General features: G+C 44.4%; 1 protein-coding gene across 2 annotated transcripts in view; it reads right to left on the bottom strand.

Annotated features, from left to right (window-relative positions):
* The window catches only part of KCNJ6 (potassium inwardly rectifying channel subfamily J member 6), a 321,643-nt gene that overhangs the window by 226,525 nt on the left and 71,950 nt on the right, over window positions 1-23,168 (bottom strand). For both annotated transcript variants that reach the window (XM_055279700.2, XM_055279701.2), the window contains exon 2: window positions 18,428-18,479. In XM_055279700.2, the coding sequence (XP_055135675.1) occupies window positions 18,428-18,452 (25 nt within the window). In that variant the 5' untranslated portion in view covers window positions 18,453-18,479. The remainder of the gene's footprint in view (window positions 1-18,427; window positions 18,480-23,168) is intronic.

Below are 23,168 nucleotides of genomic sequence, written 5' to 3'. Positions count from 1 at the left end.
TTTCAGTGCTTGTTCCTTCATAGAAACATCACTTTGAACAACTTTTCATCCAAGAAAATTCCTTCGCAAGAGCTAAGGAAACCAGGCAAGAGACTATAGCACCAGGAGGTAGCACAGAAATAAGGACATGTTGAAGAGGGAGGGACAGATTCACATTACCTGTGTCACCCTCCCCTAAACCTGAGCAGCACAGCATGGAGAGAGACGGCAGGCAGGCCCCCAGCCCCCGTCTGCAGGCCAGCACCTGCCGAACCAGCCTCCACGGCCACCCCAACGCCAGGCCAGAGCCCTCAGACTTAGGCTCTGGGCACACCTGAGGCTCCAGAAAAATGCTGCAATAAACATAGGAGTTGGAAAAGAAGGAAATTCTGTCACTTGCAACAATATGGATGAACCTGGAGCACATTATGTGAAGTGAAATAAACCAGGTACAGAAGGACAAATACTGCATGATCTCACTTACATGTGGAATCTAAAAGAGTCCAACCCATATGATATGGTTTGGCTTTGTGTCCCCACCCAAATCTCATCTCAAATTATAATCTCCATAATCCCCACATGTCAAGGGAAGGAACTGGTGGGAGGTGATTGGATCATGGGGGTGCCTTCCCCCAATGCTGTTCTTCTGATAGTGAGTTATCATGAGATCTGATGGTTTTATAAGTGTTTGACATTTCCTCCTACACATTCTCACTCTTTCTCTCCTGCCGCCACGTGAAGAAGGTGCCTGGTTCCCCTTTCACCATGATTGTAAGTTTCCTGGGGCCTCCCCAGCCATGTGGAACTGTGAATCAATTAAACCTCTTTCCTTTATAAATTATCCAGTCTCAGGTAGTTCTTTATAGCAGTGTAAAAATGGACTAATACACCATAGAAGCAGAGAGTAGGTAGAATGGTGGTTCCCAGCTGCTAAGGGATGGGGAGATGTTGGTCAAAGAACACAAAGTTTCAGTGAGACAGCAGAAGTTCTGGATGCTTACCATGTAGTATGGTGACTATGGTTAATAATTATGCATTGTATACTTGAAATTGCTAGATCTACACAATCAGATCTACTACAATTAGACCTAGCACAAATCTGTGACAATTGCTACATCTACACTTGAAAATTGCTAGAAAGTAGATCTTAAATATTATCACCAGAAAAATGATGTTTGTGAGAAGGATATGTTAGCTAGCTTGATTGAATCATTTCACAATGCATACATATATTCAAATATCACATTGTAAATATATACAATTTTATTTGTCCATGATATCTCCATGGAGCTGGGGGCGGGGGGGAAAGAGACAAATGCATTTTTAAAAAGGGAAAGTTCTTGACACAAAAAATGCATATTTTTGTTCTGGTTAATGTAGAGAGTCAGCCTGTGTCAGGACAATTCAAAATTCAAATTTGAGAAATCACCGGAACTTCTATAGGCCAAGTCCTTTCTCTTCTTAATGTCATATTTAACACCTTCATAATTTTTATGATAATATGACTGTTAGACAAACACAATTCTGAAGTAAAACTGTCATTCAGCAGTTTTACTTCAACCTCTCTCCTCGTGTTCAACTCCTGTCAGAAATGACCAAAAACTGGATGGCTTAAAACGATATAAATTTATTCTCACTGTTCTGTAGATGAAAAGTCTGAACTCCAGGTGTAGGGGGTAGGGGGCAAGTTCTCTCCCAGGGATCTAGGGGAGTGATATGGTTTGGCTGTGTGTCCCCACTCCAATCTCATCTGGAATTGTAATCCCTACATGTGGAGGGAGGGACCTGGTGGGAGGTGATTGGATCATGGGGGCATTTTCCCCCATGCTGTTCTTGTGATAGTGAGTTCTCATGAGATTTGATGGTTTTATAAGTGACGGGTTTTCCTGTGCACACTTTCTTTCCTGCTACCACGTAAGACGTGCTTGCTTCTCCTTTGCCTTCTGCCATGATTGTAAGTTTCCTGAGGGAGGTCGCCTAGCCATGCTTCCTGTTAAGCCTGTGAGTCAATTAAACTTCTTTTCTTTATAAATTACCCAGTTTTAGGTAGTATCTTTATAGCAGTGTGAGAACGGGGAGGATCCTTTCTAAGGATTCTCCCTAATACAGGGAGGGTCCTTTCCGGCTTCTTCCAGATCCTGGTGGCTGCTGACCGTCCTTGGCTTTTGTGGGTTTATTCCCCAGTTTTCAAGGCCGGCATCTTTAAGTATCTGTTCTGTCTGCACGCCACCTCCTTCCCTCTGTGTGGTCAAATCTCTCTCTGCTTCCCTCTTATAAGGATACATGTGATTGCATTTAGGGCTCACCTGGATGATGCAGGGTATTCTCTCCAAGTCAAGATCCTTACTTCCATTTGCTGAGATTTTCGGCCATATAAGGTTTGGCCATTTAAAGGTTCCAGGAATTAGGATCTGGATCGTGGGGGCCAATTTTTAAATCTACTACAGTAGTTAAGCAGATTTCTATACCATAGGACATTTTGAAACATTGATTACACTAAATATAATTCATTGAGAATCTCAAGAGGAGGGCTAAGAACTTCCTAAAATTGTTGAATCTTCAACACCCTTCTTCAAGCCTGCTTTAAAAAAATTTATTCTGAGGCTATCACGAGACTAAAGCCTCTAGGAATACTTCAGAAAATGTTATCCTATGGATAACTGGGCAACATTTCATATACACAAACTCCTTGTCTAGCACTCAATACCTCACACGATCCAACCCCATCTGTCATTCCTAGACTTTCTCTATTTTCTTACTTAAAGTATTCACCTTTAGCATGTTCTGATCACTGTTCTCCAAATACATATTGTGCTCTCCTGCCTCTATTTTTTCTCCTAAGTGAATGACCACTGTATTAGTCCATTTCCACACTGCTAATAACAACATACCCAAGACTGGGGTTTTATATTTATATAGAAAAAGAGGTTTAATGGACTCACAGTTCCATGTGGCTGGGGAGGCCTCACAATCATGGCAGAAGGTGAGGGAAGAACAAAGGCACGTCCTACATGGAGGCAGGGAGAATCAGAACCAAGCAAAAGGGGAAACCCTTGATAAAATCATCAGATCTTGTAAGACTTATTCACTACCATGAGCACAGTGTGGGGCAAACTGCCCCCATGATTCAATTACCTCCCTCCGGGTCCTTCCCATGATGCGTGGGCATTATGGGAGCTACAATTCAAGATGAGATTTGGGTGGGGACACAGCCAAGCCATATCGGCCACCTATCCCCTTCCCCACTGCACCCCTAACTTGCAGCACTGTGACGCCTTTCTCTCTTATTAAGTCCGGGCATCCTCCAAGGCCCAGCTTTCCCCAAGTCTTCCTTAATCCCCCAAGAAAGGATCTCCTCTTTTCTAAATTGTAGCTTCAGTGTTGAGGTACCCTGGGGTCAATAATAATCAAGTATAGAAATGTGCGAATAGTTACTTTTTTTGTTTTACAAGCACCTTCAAAGTCATCCCTTTATGATTGTGTTGTCTTTGCAATATGGAAACTGGAGCTAAAACAGGGAGTTAAAATTACAGCATAATGTTGGGGTTCCTCCAGGAAGTGGGGCATTTCAGGCTGAACTTCATTTGATACCATGTCTTAGTTTAAAAAGGTGAAAAAGTGGAGTCTGCAGGTGTCCCTCTCTCACTTGGAATCTCATCATCTATTTCCTTATGATAATTAAGTCTTGTTCAAAGTAGTGTTTAACTTTTTATGTCAGACTCACAGGTATGGCTCCTGTTTTGTAACTTACGTCCTCCCCCCTCCCTCATGGTAGCTACTGATAAATACTTAGTGACTACTTGGTTATTTCCAATTTATTTAAAAAAACAGATTTTTTTTAAAGAGAATGCAAGGAAGAATTGTGTAAAACAATTCTGATGAATGCAACTCTCGATTTACTCAAATAAAGATTTCTTTCTTCCTGGATGGCCCTAGAGTGACATTTCCAAATTTGACAGGAGAAAATAATGAGAAAACCTCCATGGGAGAGGTTAGAGATGGGTCTGAAACCTTTCCTCTTATTAAAGCCAAGGAAACAGGGTGGGGAACACACACAGGCAGACAGTAGCCTGGATTTTTTTCTTAAATCCAGACTCGTTTTGTCCTTTTCACGTCTTACTGAGAGTGTTCTTGCTAAGAATGCGTGGTGGAAGAAGGGACCGCAAAGCCTTGTCCCTGGGGTGTGGGGACTCAGCGACTCTCAGGAGAAAATAATTTTGGGAAGGAGATTATTGAAGAGTCAGGGCACAGTGGCCTCTGGGTTTAACTGGACACTTCTGAGTATGAGAGCTATAATCTGAATTAAATAAATCTCTACTAAGAAAAACATCCCGGCCGGGCGCGGTGGCTCACGCTTGTAATCCCAGCACTTTGGGAGGCCGAGGCGGGCGGATCACGAGGTCAGGAGATCGAGACCACAGTGAAACCCCGTCTCTACTAAAAATACAAAAAATTAGCCGGGCGCGGTGGCGGGCGCCTGTAGTCCCAGCTACTTGGAGAGGCTGAGGCAGGAGAATGGCGTGAACCCGGGAGGCGGAGCTTGCAGTGAGCCGAGATTGCGCCACTGCACTCTAGCCTGGGCGACAGAGCGAGACTCCGTCTCAAAAAAAAAAAAAAAAAAAAAAAAAAGAAAAACATCCCTAGCAACTAAGCAGGGAATGATATTTGGTTTGGGTTTGACTTCAGGAAATCAAAAGTGTGCTTTATCTCCCTGAATTCTGTGAGCTGGACTGTGTGAGTCCAGGAAGCAGTCACCCTCTATATCCCCATCTGTCCAAGGGGAGTGTATGGCACCAGGAGGGAAGCATTTGCATATTTAGCAGGAAAGATCACTGGTATTTAGCAATGAAACCCACAGGTATACTCTGGCAACAATGAGATTTCAGGTGTAAGGTGCAGTGTTACTTGTCAGAACAAACGTACTGCAGGTAACAAACACTACATATCCAAATCTTGTAAGTAGTAGAAATCAGTCAACAAGAATTTTTTAGTACCTAATGGGGAAATTTATAAAATCATAGAGTGACATCATAACCCTTGGGTTTTCTTTTTAACCTCGAGTCTTTAAAAGGGTTGAATACAGTACAAGGTGATAAAACTCAACATTATGAATATTATTATAATGGGCTTGAGTTGAGAATAGTAAGTAAAACAAGGCATGGAACATAATGATAATTTGTCATTTTCACCTTTGTTTGAGTGCCTGATATGGGACAGTTGCTATGTTACATGTTTTATATGCATTATATATTAGTTTTCAATATATGAATATATTATCTCTCTCTCAGCTTTCAGTGTACCTATTAGTTTATATACACAGGGAACATATTCAAATACAGTTACACATATTTATATATGTATAAATATACATATTAGCACACATGTACACACACCCATTAGCTTTGTGTATATGATGAAAACCCAGGTGGGGAGCTGGTATGATCAGTGGCAGAAACTTGGACCAGAGGGATTAAGTGAGTTGCCTGCAGCCTCACAGCTAGGAGGTGGCTGGGGCACAGTTAGATCAGCTCTGTCTGTCTCTTAAGGCCACACTGACGTGCCTCACCTGATAAGCACCACACCCTCTGTGGACGGCAGGGATGTTGTGCTAATTGTGGAGAAACCTTTATGAATGTAATTCTGGGCTGCAGAGAAATTCTGAGTCAATATTTAAACATGTAGATATCCCCAACCCCCAACCCCTTTGAGCCTGAAATGTCATATCTTGTGATAAAGGTGACATGGAATCAGGAAAGCACACCGGGGTGTAGGCGGTGATGTTTTTACTGCTGAACATCCCGGACGCCTTGACTTTTTCCTCTCTGGGAAGCCATCGCTTTCTCCCACTGGTGCCATCCACCTTCATCCGAGTTTAATTCCCGGCAGCACTGGAAGCCAGGGTGCTTCCCTGGCCTGCTTCCCTTCCCCGGCTGAATTCAGGGAGCCTGTGGGCTGTCCCAGCTCACACACCTGTCACCAGGGAGAAGGGCAGGCCTGGGAGCTGGGGGATGATGGATTCTTGATGAAAAGTCCCCGAAGAGATCAGTTCCCTTTCGGTGACAAAGTAACATGAGGCAAAGAGGGCTGCATGAGGTGAAAAGCAAAGTCCTCCAAGCAGGTGTTTGCATCAGTCCTGGTCTGGGAGAGGCCCATGGCTTTGCGTGCAGGCTGTCCTCCCCACCCTCGTAGCTGTGATCTGCAGAGTTTGAGCCTTTAAAATTCAATGTTCTGCTGCTCCCTCTGACCATCTGCTCACTCAATTTCCAGAGCTGAGGCTCGGTGCTTCCTAAACATGCTGCCTTCTCCCCAGCTGTGGACTGTCCACGCTTCCCTGATGAGTTAGCCATCTACCCTGCACCCTCCAGGCTGTCTACCCTGCACCCTCCAGCTTTTCTCTTGGCCACACATCTGGGCATCTCTTCCAAATGGTCATTTGTTTGCAGGTCCCCTCTCTTTGCTCTCTGAGGGTGCAGGGAAAGGCTGGCACCCCAAAGTCCAGCCATGTAGCCTAACCCAGGGCCTGTTCCATCCTGGGGGAGACTTCCTCTCCTGTTGCCCTCTGCCTTGCCTGGGTAGAACCTGCTGTTACCAGAGGTTGATGGGAGGATGAGCAGAAGTGGGAGTGGCGGGAGGTGGGAGATGGAGCCTGAGCTGGGGGTGGAGGTGGTGGGAGGGAGGAGCGGGCTCTTGGAGCCAGGTGGCAGCTTGTGGGAGGAGGGCGGGAGGGACAGTGAGACACAGAGAGATGGGGTGGCAGTTGGTGGGAGGCGGGGAAGGCGAGCGGAGGAAGTGTGAGGCAAGAGAGTTTAAAAATGTGTTTATTTACTTTTCTACTTTGGGCTGGAGCAAAGGCAAGTGGGGGTATTTGCTTTTCATGTTCCCTCTGGGAGCTGGGGGCCTCCAGCTTTGGAGAGGTGGTTCTGCACTTGGGTTTGGTTGGGGCTCTTGGATGTCACCTGGGCACCCCATTGGCTTGGAAGGGGCTGGGAACACATCCCACTGCTGGTTGTGTGGGGACCAGGGGGCAGTGATGGAGACAGAGGCAGAGGTGTGTGGAGCTTGTGGCCCCAGTGATGGTGGTGGCCGCCTGGCTCAGGCCTCTGTGTCTGAGTTGCCAAGCTGGGCTGGTAGTGCAGTGACTCATGTGGTGACCAGCTGCTTTGCCTGTGATTACTTTCTGTAAGAGGAGTGGCAAATGAGGAAGGCCAAAGTCCCTGTGAACCCATGCGAGAGACGAAGACACTGGAGTGAAATTCTCCGTGGAGGCTTTGCCCACGCAGGGGTGCCCCCGAGACGGGGGCAAATGGAACCAAGTGAAAAGGCCCATAGCTGCCCCAGAGCCGGGCTTTCCATTACCAGTAACTTGGAAAGGCAAAATGAGTGAGAAAAATTACTATTGAGGAAGTCATCAGGCAGGCCCTAAAACCTGCTGCTGTGGAAAGAATGACACTCTCGTTCCACGTTCTGGGAGAAAATGGCCAGCTCTGCTCAGAAACAGGGTCCCCGCCTCCTCCACCTGCCCACCTTCCTGCTCTCCTGTGTCTGTCAGTCCCCAAGGCAGTGGTATTTCCAACTCTCCCCTGCAACACCATCACGATGGAACAATCAGTGCATCTTTCTGAGCCTCAATCAGATCATCAATTAAATAGAGATTCTCATGTCTGAATTGTCTCCACAGTCAGGTGGCTGACCAGACAGACTCTCCTGGTGGCTTCCAGGAGTGGTTCAGGTTGATCATCCCAGTGTTAGGCAAGTGGAAGGTGGGAGGCCATGGCCTGGAGATTACAGGCCTAGGGAGGGTCTGAGACTGACTAGCAAATCCTGCCATTACTGCAGAAGAATAAATGCCTGGGTCTGTTTGGCCTTCCTCTTCCTTCCTGGTTTCATCTACAGCATTGATTTCAACTACTCCCCTGGGGGTGACTTTGCTCCCCCAGGGAAAATTTAGACATGTCTGAAGTCCCCTTGTTGTCATACCTAGAGGGAGGGTGCTACTGGCTTCCAGTGGGTTGAGGTCAAGTTAATCATCCTACACTTCACATCAAGAATTACACAGCTGCCAGATCTCACTGGTGGCCAAGTTGAGAAAGCCCAGTTCATTCCTTCCCAGTGCCAGAGAGAAGGTGTGGGCATCAGAGAGGTGAGTTTCTTACTAACCAAGTAAGGGACATTCATCAGAAGGTGAGGGGCAATATGATCTCCAAGATAGCAGAAAGAAAGGAGATGAATTTGAGATAACAATTCTAGCCCCATTTCCATTTGCACAAAGACCAGTAATAACTTACAGGAATGTCACGCGTGATGGTTCTAAAATTTTGCTGTTTTGCAAACCCCTGCATGTTTGTACCAGTTAAATGCTTTAAGCCACAGGATCGTTCTGGATATGGCAAGGGAGGGAATTGCATTCTTATTTGGAAATGGCGGTTAGGGGGAAGGTCCTGGGCAGTGAGCGCAGGAGGCAGCAAATAAAAACCACAGGATCAAGAAAGTCCCACCCTGAGGGACGTGGGAGGGAGAAGAAGGGAGAGCAGGCGAGGCAGGAAGCCCCCGCTGCGTGGAGACATGGCTCAGGCCTTCTAGTCCATTTCAGCCCTGTCAGCCTCAGAGGTAGGTAGGATCTCTGATTCCAACTGAACATGCCTGTAATCTCAACCAGGAAGCAATTATCCTTGAGTTTAAAAGATGCTTTCCAGTAAGGACAAACGTGTCTCACAGTGAAAAAATACCAGCTTTTCAGAGGAGCACAGACAGGGAAGAGCCTACTGGCTTGCTTTCGCTTTCAATCAAAGGATGCTTTTCTGCCTAATGGTGGGACTGAAATGACACATTGTACAGGGACTGCACTAATGTGATAAAGAAGCATAAATGAAGTTTCTGCTGCTGCAGCCCTTCTTAGTATCCACTGAGTGCCTCACTCCCCTGGTACTGCAGGTAACCCAGCAATGAATAACAAAAGAGAGGCCGAATCCCTCAGTTACAAGTTGAGATGACAGGAGGCAGTTTGGCAAGCGCGAGCAGACAGGGATGGGGAAGGAGTGTGATTTAGCTCCTGGAGCCGTAGGGGAGCATGAAAACCCGCCTCTAGGTTGGCCTTCAGGACCTGTTCCCAGAAGCACATGGCAGAAGCTCTTGGTAAGGGAATGACTGCTTCTGTTAGTACCTGTGCTGGCAACTCAAAACCTGCACCTGCCTCCCATCCTGTAGCTCACCTAGCTCAGCTCACTCTGCAGGAGGGGCCCACGGTCCCGGGGCAAAGGAGGCAGGGGAATGCGCAAGGAGGGGAAGTGGAGAATTGTCAGAAGGCGGTCTTGCGGGGAGAGACTGGGCAGCCATAGTGATACCTGCCCACTATGGAAGAGGAAGGCAAATGAGAAGGGAGGTTTTGGAGAGGTGAAAGGCAGTAGAGGGAAGTAAGTACCATTCTGCAGGGACAGTAGAAGGCACACTGATGGACAGCTGAGGGGGACGGAGTCCCTGTGGGACTTTAAGAAGACCCGAAACCTCCTTTACAAAGGAAACATTGCCTCTGGTAGGGACATAGCAATGTTTTCCTGGGTGGTTGTCACTGCAGAGCTCATTAGACAACAGTCAGAAATAAAACATCACAGCCATGTCTTAAAGTATGTAATGGCAGGAACTGAGTTGTCATGAGTAATGAGTTTAAGTCAAGTTACTTTTGAGATGATGCTATAACTATCTGTGTGAGTGTGAACCTGAGATAAGGATCTTAGTATTTAAAGTTCCTAAATTTCATTGGTAGGGAGAAAGTGCATTTTAAAAAGCACCATCTACTGGGCCTGGAGTAGCTTTTGTCCCAGGGGATAAAGTGTCATTTAGCACCTTAAAGGACATATATGATGAACAGCTCTGGAAGGCCATATATGATGAACAGCTCTGCCCCGCGTGAGATGACACAACGTCTTCCTCAGCCCTTAACTCCCAGCCCAGCTACAGGATCTACAGAATCTACAGGATTCTCCTATTGTCAGGAACCCTGGGACCTCCGGATGAATGGGCTCCCATCTAGAATTCTGACACCTGCTTTCCTGGGCTCTTTGTCTTGGTTGCTGGGACCCAGGCTTTGTCTTTGTAGGCAGCTGGTTCTGGAGCCATGGGGCAGTCATCTGCTCTCTGACGGTCAACTCAGGTTTTCCCCGGGCCCATCCTGGCCTGTCTGTCCTCAGGTCCCTGCCTCACCCTTAACCTGCTCAGCTCTGTATCTGGTGGGGGTCAGGGAAGCTCTGTCAGCTGACATCCAGACGGGCTTAGCCAGTGGGGGCTCCACTGGGAGCCTGGAGGCCGGTGGGAAGGGAGAACCAAGGTATTTCTCTCCCTCTTCTTGGCCTATAGAGGCGTCTCTGGCAGTGACCATACCTCCTGCACGGCTCAAGCTTTCATCAGACAGGTAGGCTGTAGTTCCAATTCTGTCGCCCCTTTCCATCCCTCTAACCTAGAGGTAGTGGTGGTCCCCAGCCATTGCTGAGAGTAGATTATCTCCCTGTCCCCCAGTCTGGCTTCTCAGCATTTCTTTTCTTTTTTTTTTGAGATTGAGTTTCACTCTTGTTGCCCAGGCTGGGGTGCAATGGCACAATCTTGGCTAACTGCAACCTCCACCTCCTGGGTTCAAGCAGCTCTCCTACCTCAGCCTCCAGAATAGCTGGGATTACAGGCATGTGCCAACATGCCCAGCTAATTTTTGTATTTTTAGTGGAGACGGGGTTTCACCATGTTGGCCAGGCTGGTCTCGAACTCCTGACCTCAGGTGACCCACCCGCCTCGGCCTCCCAAAGTGCTGGGATTACAGGCACGAGCCACTGCACCCGGCTGACTTCTCAGAATTTCTAGCATGCAGTTCAGCCCCTCTGTCCCCTGGTGACCACACATCCTCCTTCCAAACACAGAGTGGAATTGTGCCCCCTCCATCTTGGAAGTTAGGTGAGGTTATTGACTTGCTTTGACTAATGCAATCGGAGCAGAAGTGACATGTGTCATGTGTCACTTCTGGATGGAATTTTAAGATGCAGTGTCAATATGCCATGTGCTGTTCCCCACCATGGCCATGGATGTGAAAACGCAGGTGGAGATGCAGGCTCCAAGACTGTGGGGGTCCCAGGGTGACTAACATGTCCAGTTCATGGCTGACCAGTGTGGACAAGTGGCATAAAGGAGAAACAAATGTGTGTGTGCATATGCATGTGTGTTCAGCCACAGAGATGTTTTTATTATTGCAACATAACTTAGCCTCATGCCACTGATATACACACACCTGCCCTATTTGTATCCTAGAGAGTAGGGAGTTCTTTCCCAAAAGGCACACTGACTGTGGACCAAAAATAACTCCAAACAACTGAAGCCTGTGCCTACCAATGGAAAACCCTAAACTCAATATATTTGCATTTGAACCAATTGTAACAGCTTATCAAATGACTCCTTCTACCACCTGCATTTCCAGCCCTGGGGTGTCTTGAAAGCTTCGCCAAGCCTCTCCCCTAAGCTCAAAGTCCTTTCTTGTCCTCCACTACATCCCCCTGGTCACCACCTCTTTAATTCATTTCAGATCCACTCTTGTCTAGGTCCCCAGAGCCTCTCAGCTCATGTGGTGTGCCAGCTCCTGGATTCTTTCGTCCATGTATGCCCAACCTGCAATCCACGCCATGATGCCTTAGTGGATTCCTTCTAAAATGCTGATCTTCTTTGAAACCTTCAGCACTGCCCCATTACCCACAAGAAAAACCCAAGCCACACACAGGCCCTTTTATAATCTGACCCCTCCTATCTGCCCAGTCATCTGCTATCAATGCTTTGCTCTTCCCCCACCTCTGTCCTCCCGCATGACGTTCTAGCACTTACAGTCCCATTGGCTGCCTGGTGGAACCCTGATTGTCCTTTGGGTGCCTTTTTGATGCAGAAGCACACTGGGGTCTGTAAAAGGAAAGCCTCGCGGCCTGCACCTGCAAGCTGCAGTGACTTACGGGATGCCCCTGCAAGAGCGCATGCCACATGTCATAGCTGTTACTCTCCTGCCTCCTTTGTCCCCAAATGTTGCACCTGGTGCAGGCAGGAACCCCATCTTTTTGTCTTTCTGTGCCTTAACACAATGCCAGAACTATAATAACCACCCCATAAAAAAGGGAATAAATGATTAAAAACCACTCTGCTTTAATTGAGCTAATTTAATGTGTGGTGATTGTAATTGGTTCTCTGTCTTCATTTCATCTGACATGACAGCATTTCAAATCTGTACTAAATTTGAGCTGTTTCTTTAGTCATAGGAGGAATTCCCTCTATATCAAAGCAGACAGCCAAGACCTCTGAACCCCTCACGGAGCAGGTCTTTGACTCTTTGCAGAAAAAGAAACCATAGTCTTTTTGCTTCTTTCTGGCTGGATGAAGACTCAGCCCCTGGAGCTACTCAGAATAAAGCTGCTGCTCTGTTATTTATTTGGAAATGATGAGTACCTCTTCTCTGCTCCATGTGGATGTGTTATGGTGGTGATTTCAAGGTGGACCATGCCCGAAGGGATGGCTGGTGTAGAATGGCTCATGAGGACAAACCCTAGGGATGCTCTGGCTGCAAAGGAAAAGTGGGGAGTGGGCATGCCTGAGAGAGACTGGCAGGATAGAGACACAAAGCAAGAGGAAGCCAGCTCCTTCTGCCAAGAGGCAGAGAGAGCCACAGGTAGCTCAGGCGGCCCCCACTTACTGATGCAGTAATGCATGGCAGACACACAACTGATGCGGAGAAGGGGACAGAAGTGTGATTTCAGCTTGCCAGCAGAACCCTGAGGTGGAGGGGGGGGTCCTAGGGAAGGGATCCTGCAGCCAGGAGAAGACATCAGGGTCGAGTCCACTGCCTGTTCAACTGTTGCAACTCTAACACCATGCACAAGACCAGATATCTGATTACAATTTAAATATCAATGAAACCATGTGGCAAGGCTTCCTGCACTGTATTTGGTGCATTCCCAGGACCTCCAAGGTTGGAGGGCAGTGATGTGTCAGCAGACAATGACCATGAAGAAAATTACCTTTGGAAATTTATGTAAGAACAGCCTGCAAAGTATTCCATGCAGACCATGATTCAGAGCTCTCGGGCTATTTGCTGCCTCTGGACATCTTCAATTTGTCATCATCTGAGAGGCCAGGACAGAGTCTACTAGGCTGTGTCACCTCTGATGATGGCACAGTTTGGGTCACTGCATGCCTGCCTTTAGACAATATTGGAAGCCTCCACTAGAATCAGGCTTTCAGTTTCATTTCAGTCAGTGGGTGTAGTGGTAAAGTGCTGGTTACCAGTGAGCAAGCTGAGAGTCACCCTAACCCTAACCCTAACCCTCCAGTGTGGGCTTTCTGGTTGCCCCATTTGGAACAGGGCTTCTGGTAGTCTAAGTATGAAAATATCCATTGTGAAGATGCAAATAGAGATTAACATTTCAAAGGGCAGTGTTAAAAAATTGGCAGCCCACTTTTTGATGCAATCTATCCATCTGAACAAGGGCTAATATCCAGAATCTACAAATAACTTAAACAAATTTACAAGAAAAAAACAAACAACCCCATCAAAAAGTGGGCAAAGGATATGAACAGACACTTGTCAAAAGAAGACATTTATGCAGCCAACAAACATATGAAAAAATGCTCATCATCACTGGTCATTAGAGAAATGCAAATCAAAACCACAATGAGATACCATCTCAAGCCAGTTAGAATGGTGATCATTAAAAAGTCAGGAAACAACAGATGCTGGAGAGGATGTGGAGAAACAGGAACACTTTTATACTGTTGGTGGGAGTGTAAATTAGTTCAGCCATTGTGGAAGACAGTGTGGCAATTCCTCAAGGATCTAGAACCAGAATTACCATTTGACCCATTACTGAGTATATACCCAAAGGATTATAAATCATTCTACTATAAAGCCACATGTACACACATGTTTATTGTGGCACTGTTCACAATAGCAAAGACTTGGAATCAACCCAAATGCCCATCAATGATAGACTGGATAAAGAAAATGCGGCACATATACACCATGGAATACTATGCAGCCATAAAAAAGGATGAGTTCATGTCCTTTGCAGGGACATGGATGAAGCTGGAAACCATCATTCTCAGCAAACTAACACAAGAACAGAAAACCAAACACTGCATGTTCTCACTCACAGGTGGAAGTTGAACAATGAGAACACATGGACACAGGGAGGGCAACATAACATACCAGGGCCTGTCTAGGGTGGGGGCCAGAGGAGGGATAACATTATGAGAAATACCTAATGTAGATGACGGGTTGATGGGTGCAGCAAACCACCATGGCATGTGTATACCTATGTAACAAACCTGCACGTTCTGCACATGTATCCCAGAACTTAAAGTATTATATATAAAAAAAAATTTTAAAAAATTGGCAGCCTTTGGAAGGTTGAAAGTTCACAGGCTGTGAACTGCCACTCTTAGTTTGCGAATTTTTAGACCCCATGGAACCTCTCTCTCTTAAAATCTCTCCCTACTTCTTCTCCCTCTTTGCCTACCTGTCTTGTCTTTGCTCCTTGTAATTCTGTCTCGGTCCTCCTTAATACCCCCTTCTCTTGGGCTTTCCTCATATACCGTACATATATTTTCTATATGCTTTGTGCGTGTTTTTGTTGTTTCTCTATCTCTTCTTCCACATCTACTTTTCTTCCTTTCTCCATTTTTTTCTTTTTTTTTTTTTTTTTTTTTTTTTTTTGAGACGGAGTCTTGCTGTGTCACCCAGGCTGGAGTGCAGTGGCGCGATCTCGGCTCACTGCAAGCTCCGCCTCCCGGGTTCAGGCCATTCTCCTGCCTCAGCCTCCCGAGGAGCTGGGACTACAGGCGCCCGCCAACACGCCCGGCTAATTTTTTGTATTTTTAGTAGAGACAGGGTTTCACCGTGTTAGCCAGGATGGTCTCGATCTCCTGACCTCGTGATCCGCCCGCCTCGGCCTCCCAAAGTGCTGGGATTACAGGCTTGAGCCACCGCGCCCGGCCTTCCATTTTTTTCTTATCCTTACCATGCCCGTCCTCATTTCAATAATGTGACGTAAAATATTCTAAAGTATTTTTAATTTATTAAATAAAGTTGCTGTAATTTTTTTCACAGCAAAGTCCTCAGAAAAATAAAGGTGGTTTTAATCAAACATTTAAAATTTGCTAATGTTAATCAAACATTTAAAATCTATCTCTTGCGTGCCCTTAAAAAAATGATCGAAGTTGACTTTTCAGAGGTGGTTGATGAATGGCACGTAGCAGAAAGAAATGCACCACTTCCCTGCTTTAGAAGAAGAAGACATTCCTTTCCCATTATGGTATTTGCTGAGCCATTGATGTGGCTAGCCATTTGCTAGCATGTGGACACCTAGGGTGATGGGAGAAGAATCTCTATCCAGTTCTAGTTAAACATAGAGATGTTCTAGTAACCAGATGGTTTTTGCTTGGCAGTTTAACAAGCAAAGTGTTTATTGGCTTTGGAAACCCATTCATAGCATTGTGTTTTGGGTATTCATGGTGCTGTTTTTTTTTTTTCTTCCAGAATGTGGCCATGGTTTATGTTCCCATCAATTTTATTGTGTGGTAATTATATGTTAATTCTTTGCTCAGCCTACTGATAGAATATCCTTACCTAATTATGTATTTCATTATAGATTTCTATGTAAAATAAGTGTGTGGTATATTTAATTAGTCATGAGTTTAATTTAAATGAAATGTTTGGTACGTTGACCACATGATTAGCATTTTGTAGCATCTATAGACGTTGCCTCACATCTTATATATTTTATAACTTGCTGTATCTTTGTAAGGACCAATAAACTCGGACATTGGGTATGACTCTAAGGTCTGTTCTCAACTTTTAAATTTCCTTATGCATTGAGAAACATTTATGCAATCTTTTCATAATGACAGAACACTTTAGAAGAATGGGTGCACCCAGTCATTGACCCAAGGATTTGGAATTCAACTTTGATAGAATTCTCTTATGACAGTTGATTCACAGACCAAAATCATTAGAAATATTTTCCAGCCAAACCTGAAACCTAAAACCAATAAATCGATAGTCAGGTGAAGAGCTCTTATTTAAATGTATCTGGAAATCAATATAGATGGAAAAATTAAAATAGCTTTATCAGAAATATTAATCAGTACGGTACCCTTACAATTCAGTCAGATGAGTTAAAAATAATATTCACTGAACCGGAGTATCAATTTCTAACAGAAGCCTTGGGAAAACTGTTAGCATCATAACTTATGGGCAACACCATCTGATTTAATTCACCCAGACACCTGAGACTCTGTTCATGGACAGTGATGCTTAGGTTCTAAGCCACTGATCCCCCTGCCATTTAGAGAATGTGTTGGTGAATTTGGACTTAAAGATTAGAAAGAAATCTGCTCATGTGCTGTGGATTGTGAATTAGTTGATAAGGCCCACGGATCCACTGTATATTTGGACAATACAGGCTGGTCCATTTTGTGATGGCACTGGCCACACTCTTTCATTCCAGGTCTGAGAAGAGCACATTTAATCACTTTAAGATGCTTTCACTTACAGAGAACCAGTGATATGATTTGGCTCTGTGTCCCCATGCAAATCTCATATTGAATTGTAACCCCCCAATGTTGGAGGTGGGGCCTGGTGAGAGATGATTGGATCACGGGGGTGGATTTCCCCTTCAGTGCTGCTCTAGTGATAGTGAGTAAGTGCTTGAGAGATCTGGTTGTTTAAAAGTGTATGGAACCATCCCCCTACTTCCTCCTGTTCTGGCCATGTGACATGCTTGCTCCTTCTTTGCCCTTCACCATGGTTGTAAGTTTCCTGGGGCCTCCCCAGAAGCTGATTAGATGCCAGCACCATGCTTCCTGCACAGCCTGTGGAACTGTGGAGCTAATGAACCTCTTTCTTTATCAATTACCCAGTCTTGGGTAATTCTTTATAGCAGTGCAAGAATGGACTAATACAACCAGTTTGGGGTTTTTCAAACCAAGTTGTAAATTCTTTTAACATTTTCAGTTTGCAAGACTACAGGTGGAAAAAAAGGGCGGAGCAGAGAGCAGGGCAGGAGATGATACAGAAATAAGAGCAGGGGAGAGGGGTGTCAGTGCTGAAGGGATTTTCATCACAGTGAAATTAGCATGTGTTCAAGACTTATGTAAAATTACACAGAGGTTTTGGGTCAGGAACGAAAGGAAATCAATGTAAATAACCTTTTAACGTTATATTTTCTTGGTATGGGTGGATATTTTGGAATAAAGTTTCACTTACTATGCTACAGAGGAAGACCTGTATTTAATAGTCTCATGATTAGAGGAGGAGGAAGGTGCACAGTTAAATGTGGGCAACATTAATGGTTAATTTTTGCGGGCCAAATTTAATAAGGTGTTTATGGAGAAGTGTTCGTAAGCCTCCATTGTAACTTTCCATATGAAATCTATCACCAGGAGAAATTTCCATTTTTCAAAGGAAAAAATATGCCTTGTATTTCATATTCATATGGTCTTTAATAATTAGATTTCATCATAGAAAACTGCATTTCTCATTTGAAGAAGGCTTTATTCTAATAAATTCCACTTTCCCTTTTTTATTTTTAGTTTTATTTTTTATTTTGAGACCAGGTCTTGCTCTGTTGCCCAGGCTACAGTACACCTGGCTCACTTCAACCTCCACCTCCCGGGTTCAAGTGATTCTCCTGCCTCAGCTTCCGAATAGTCATAATAGGGATTGCAGGCATGAGCCACCATGCTCAGCTTATTTTTGTATTTTTAGTAGAGACAGGGTTTCACCATATTAGCTAAGCTGATCTTGAACTCCTGACCTCAAGTGATCTGCCCGCCTCAGCCTCCCAAAGTGCTGGGATTACAGGCATGAGCCACTGTGCCCAGCCCCCTTTCCTTTTAAAAATGCTTTGTGTATCCTGTTTATTTAGCTTAAGAGCACTATAACGCTATGTTCAAAACCTAAATCATTACAAGCTATTTATACTGCAAGCACTCCATTTTTTAATAGTTCTGTCTGAAATTTCTGAACTACACCTGAAAGGTTTAACAATGATTTATCATTCTTTCCTCTCTTGATCATCCAGCCCATGGAATAAATGCCCAGAAAAAACTTCAGCTGACTTTGACTAAACCTCCTAAAAGTCAGGTTGAAATTATTGTGAGTCCCAATCCCCAATGCAGTGTTACAAATAAAATCTATTTTTATTCTTCAGCTCCATACTGTGGGTAACAGCTTCAGCACAGAATTTGACCTCAAGCAAGATGAACTCCAAATAACGCATAAAGTAACATCAACATGATGCAGTATGTGTGAAACAGATCTCGGTCCCGTAAGAGCGAAAGAGAAGGACAAATCAGATCATCACATGGGATGTCTTTTTTGTGCGATTTTGCATTTTCCCATTCAAAACAAAAAATAAATAATAACTTTGAAGCTACTCACTCATGGATTCTGTCAGCTTGGCCATTGTTGCAGTTTCTTCTTTGTGCTCTTCCTGGAGGTGAGAAGAAAAGATAATTATCTATAAAACATGTCTTAGATATGAATTGATTTAATTGCCATTTACAGCTATATCTCTCTTCCTTCTTTTTCCTAGTTCAGAATTTGGTTTCCAATAATTAATTGAATAAAAAACCCACATTATAGTTATATTATCAGTCAGTCACTGAAAAGAGATTTTTAGGGCATTAAAAAGCTTCCCATTGCTCTTGGAAATGAGCATCTGTCACACTGATCTTGGATATATATAATTGGTGACGCATGACCAGTTTTCGAAACCTCTTTGACACTGGATTTTTGACATCCATATGCCAATTTTTTTTTTCCTCTCTGTTTTCCCCCATTGAAGCTTTCTTGGTATTTTTGGAGTTGATATTTTTGTAGTCATTTGGTTTCTTCTTTCCAAAAAACTAAATAGATTTTATACATATTTTTTGTCTTACTTTTTTGGGTTCCTGGAGCTTTTAAGAAGTCGTAAGTTTTGATAGGTTTATAACCTTATCTACTTTGGGCTAAAAACATTTTGTTTTAACTGAGATATAGGTTATAACCCACTGAGTTTGAAAGCCAGAATAATACATACAGAAATTGAATCTGTCCTAATTAAAATATGACTTTGGAGCTATTAAGAATAGTGGTCATCTCTATTGAAAAGTTCTCTTTAACTTCTCCACAGTTCTTTGGGTTTAATTTCTTTGTGTTCCTAACATATGTAGTAACTGCAACATTGTCCACTATTATACTTTTTTGCAGCCTTGTTTTTCTGTGAAACTAAAATATGTTCATTATTTAAAAACTTTAGGAAAAAACTGAACATTATAAATCTAATGCCACCCCCAGAGGAAATCATGGTTACATTTTGGTGACTGCTTTCTAGGCCTATTTCTTTACTTGTGCATATTTACAGATATGGGAATATGATCCTATCTTCATAGAGATAAATATCTGTCCTATACACATTTTGTGTTGAAGCAACTTTTTCACTTAACATCATATCATGCATCTTTCTATGCCAATAAAGGTAGAATACGTCATCATTTTTTAATGACTGCATAGTATTCATCACGGATTATACCATCATTTCCTTTACCAGATCCCATTTAATTTACTTAGAATTTTTCACTACTTCATAAAACACTGGGATGAGCATCTTGGAACTTAGATGGTTGTGCACTTGTCCTGTGCAAGTTATTTTCTGAGGATAAATCCTAAGGTGAGGTATGGCTTGGTCAAAAAGTCTAAATATTAAAAATTCTGACATATAGTGTTCAATTGTCCACCACAAAGTTTGTACCTGACAGTGTATAAAAGTGTTCAGTTCCTTACATTCTTGCCAGCTTGACAGTGGCACTAGCATTTTTGACTCCTAATCTTTGCTAAATCAACAGGCAGAGAACATTATCTTGTTATTTTACACTATTGTCTTTCTCTGACCTTTTGTTTATGGACAACTGTAGTGTTCTTTCCCATGTCATCGTTATGAAGTTTACTCATGGTTTCACATTGCTGTGTTCCAGCCCCTCTGCCATCAACATTTTAGTGCTTGGAAGCCCAGGGTGGTATTTGCTTTTCCCCATGGCCCTGGTACAATGCTGAGTACAGTCTAGCGGTTTGGCTAACACTTGAACTGATGTGTCATGGCTTGGGTGTTGTAGTACGGATAGCAAGATCATTATTCATCCTCCTTATGACACTATTCCCAAACTGGAAGGGTATGCTTTGATTGAATGGCAACAAACAACTTCACACATGGCAAGTATTCTTGATTTCCACAGCCCTGTATTCATGACAACGAAATCAGCACACTACCTCTTACTTAAACTAATAATTGCCCTTGAGAACAGAAGGAGCTAAAGAGCTGTAATCTACCAACCTGCTTGCTGTGGAATTTCACCCGTGATATTTAGCCTACCACTTGGGTTATGTCAACATGCAGAGAAACAGCATGGCGTGGGCCAGTAGAGAGGCTAATTGTCACGTCACAGAGCTGAATAAGACAGGCAGAGAGGAGCCTCTTACACAACGTTGGTTCATGCGAGTGTGCACAGCGGCTGCTCACCAGCCGACCCCAGTGGGTTGTAACAATTCAGGCATAAAAGCTGTTCCATGGCAGGGACTCAGTGAAGTTGGTCCCAGAGCTTGTTCTGTCTCTGTGTGTCCTGCCATTGACTCTCAGCTTCCCCTCATAGCCCAGCTCTGCTATGTCGGTCCATCTAGCTGTACTAGCTCTCCTTGTGTCCTGGTCTGTGACTTGACTTCCCCATTTTCTGGGTCTGTGCTCCATCAGGCCTCACTCTGGATCACAGACCTCTTCAGCTTGACCCTCCTCTGATGGCACCAGCAGTGAGAACCCCCCAACGCCAAACCATAGGCGTCCAGATTCCAGGCATTACATTTTTAACAAGCCCTGTTTAGTGTGTCTGTTTTCACGTGTGTGTGTGTGTCACTTTATCTCTTGTGACCTAAGGACCCTGCCACATTCTGGATGCCATTCTTGCTGGTGGGTGGTCCTTGCAGATATTTTTGTTCAGATGTGCTGGATATCTTAGTCCTAGAGATGTCAAATACTGCCTGGACCAGCAATTTCCTCTTCCCTGTAGTTAAATGGAATCCTCTGACATTAAGTGAGGAGAGGCTCCTAAAGTCCTAAATATAGCTCTCCCAGACTGACTCATCTATATCATAACTTATGGTGGAAATCATGACATATGTTTTGGTGTAAGTGGTTTAGTTATTCTATTGGATGTCTCTAAACTCCTTATGTCCTTCCCTCATTATCAGAAAGTTGATGTTTGCAGTTACACGACATGTATATCCAATAAAGCATTTACATTTCATTCTTGGTCCCAAGCAAATTCTCCTTATTTTAAAGCCAACAGTTTCCTTCACAGCAAATTTCCTGGTTGTTGGATTTACATTACTGGGAAGAGATTTAGAATTACAGCATATTAAAATTGGAAGTGATTCTTTCAGAGATTGTCAAGTCCAATGCCATAGTGATGCAGTTGATGAAACTGAAGCCCAGGGAAGAGTGTGATGTGCCAGGAAAGGATTTGGAGGGAGCTGATCTCTTTCCCTTATCCCCAACCTCTGCTCTCCCAGAAATCTCAAGGCCCATCAAACCCAAGCCCATTTAGCCAAGATCCGTCCCAGTGCGGTGTTGAAGTTCCCTAGATTCGCCATTTCTAAGTTCTTTCTTCAAGTATTCTCATTCACAACAATGTCCCTAATTTCCATGAATGGCTGGCAATGCCCAGATTTGCATATCCTGCCTGACCTCTCCATGGAACCCCCGCTCTCCACCTCTTCTTCCTTCCTCACCCCCGATATTTTGCATTTTTTTTTGAGATGGAGTCTCGCTCTGTTGCCAGGCTAGGGTACAGTGGCATGATCTCTGCTCACTACAACCTCTGCCTCCCGGGTTCAAGCAATTTTCCTGCCTTAGCCTCCCGAGCAGCTGGGATTACAGGTGCACACCAACACGCCCAGCTAATTTTTGTGTTTTTTAGTAGAGATGGGGTTTCATCACATTCGCCGGGCTGGTCTTGATCTGTTGACCTCGTGATCCGCCCACCTCGGCCTCCCAAAGTGCTGGGATTACAGGCTGAGCCACCATGCCTGGCCTATTTTGCATATTTTAAACTTGGTCTTCCCGCGCTGCACTCTACTTAGGAGACTATTAACATTGCCTCCACCTGCTTGGAGCCTCACCTACAACCCTGAAGGTTTATCATGAAATAGCGCTGGGGGATCTATCTAAAACACAAACCTGACATGGCCTCTCCCTGCTTGAAATCCATCAGTTCTTTAGCAAGTGAGAATGCAGTCCTTGCTTTGAGCCAGGGCCCCTGGACCGATGGTTCTTTCTTCTCCACTCATACCTTAGGTCCAGCTCCCTGCAATCCACGACCATTTTCTACCTCCTTGCCTTGGCAAGCACTATTCCCTCTGCCTAGACACTCCAAGTTCCACTTCATTCTTGTCCTCTCCAGATTCATCCCTAAAAACTCCACTGGGCACCACCCAGTCTCTGCTGGCTCCCCTGCTCTTTCTGACCATTTTCCTGAGTTTTATCTTTAGGTTTGTTTGCACACAAATGCATCCATGTGTCACACTGCATAATTTGTTATGGCATCGAGGGACTCCTGAAGCTCTGGAAAATTCTAAAGCCCCATCTCAATAGCCTCATCTGGAGGTCATGGCTGGGAGGTAGTGTGTGGTAGACCAGAAGCCCTGACCACTAAACCTCCCTAGGAACCTGGACAAGTCATTTTGCTTTTGGAGCTACTGTTTCCTGGTGTGCTCATTTCAGAAGTGGTCCGCTGCTTGCTGTTTTCTGCCCCGTCCCCCATCCCTTACTCCCGCGGAAGTCAGCAACATGAAGAGGGTACCTGAACATGCTTTGATACACTGTGATTATTGGTGGTATTTTAAGGTGAAAAAGACAGATATATTTGTTTCATGAACTTGTTCTAAAATTGTCTTCCCCTGGGGGAGCTAAGGATTTTTATATCAGAGGTAATCATCTCATGTTCTTTTAAAATGAAAAGAAAATCAGAAATGCAGGAATCATACTTGTTGGGAGAAAAGAACTTACTTTGGCCTGAAAATTTTTTGTTCTTGCTTATTGTGTCTATCCCACTTGGATGTTCTTAGAGAGAGCGGCGGGGAGAGAGAGAAAGAG

Source organism: Symphalangus syndactylus, chromosome 5 (assembly GCF_028878055.3).
Source record: "Symphalangus syndactylus isolate Jambi chromosome 5, NHGRI_mSymSyn1-v2.1_pri, whole genome shotgun sequence".
NCBI classification, from domain to species: domain Eukaryota; kingdom Metazoa; phylum Chordata; class Mammalia; order Primates; family Hylobatidae; genus Symphalangus; species Symphalangus syndactylus.
The sequence above is the reverse complement of the archived record's forward strand: the minus strand, read 5'-3'. Positions and strand labels throughout refer to the sequence as shown.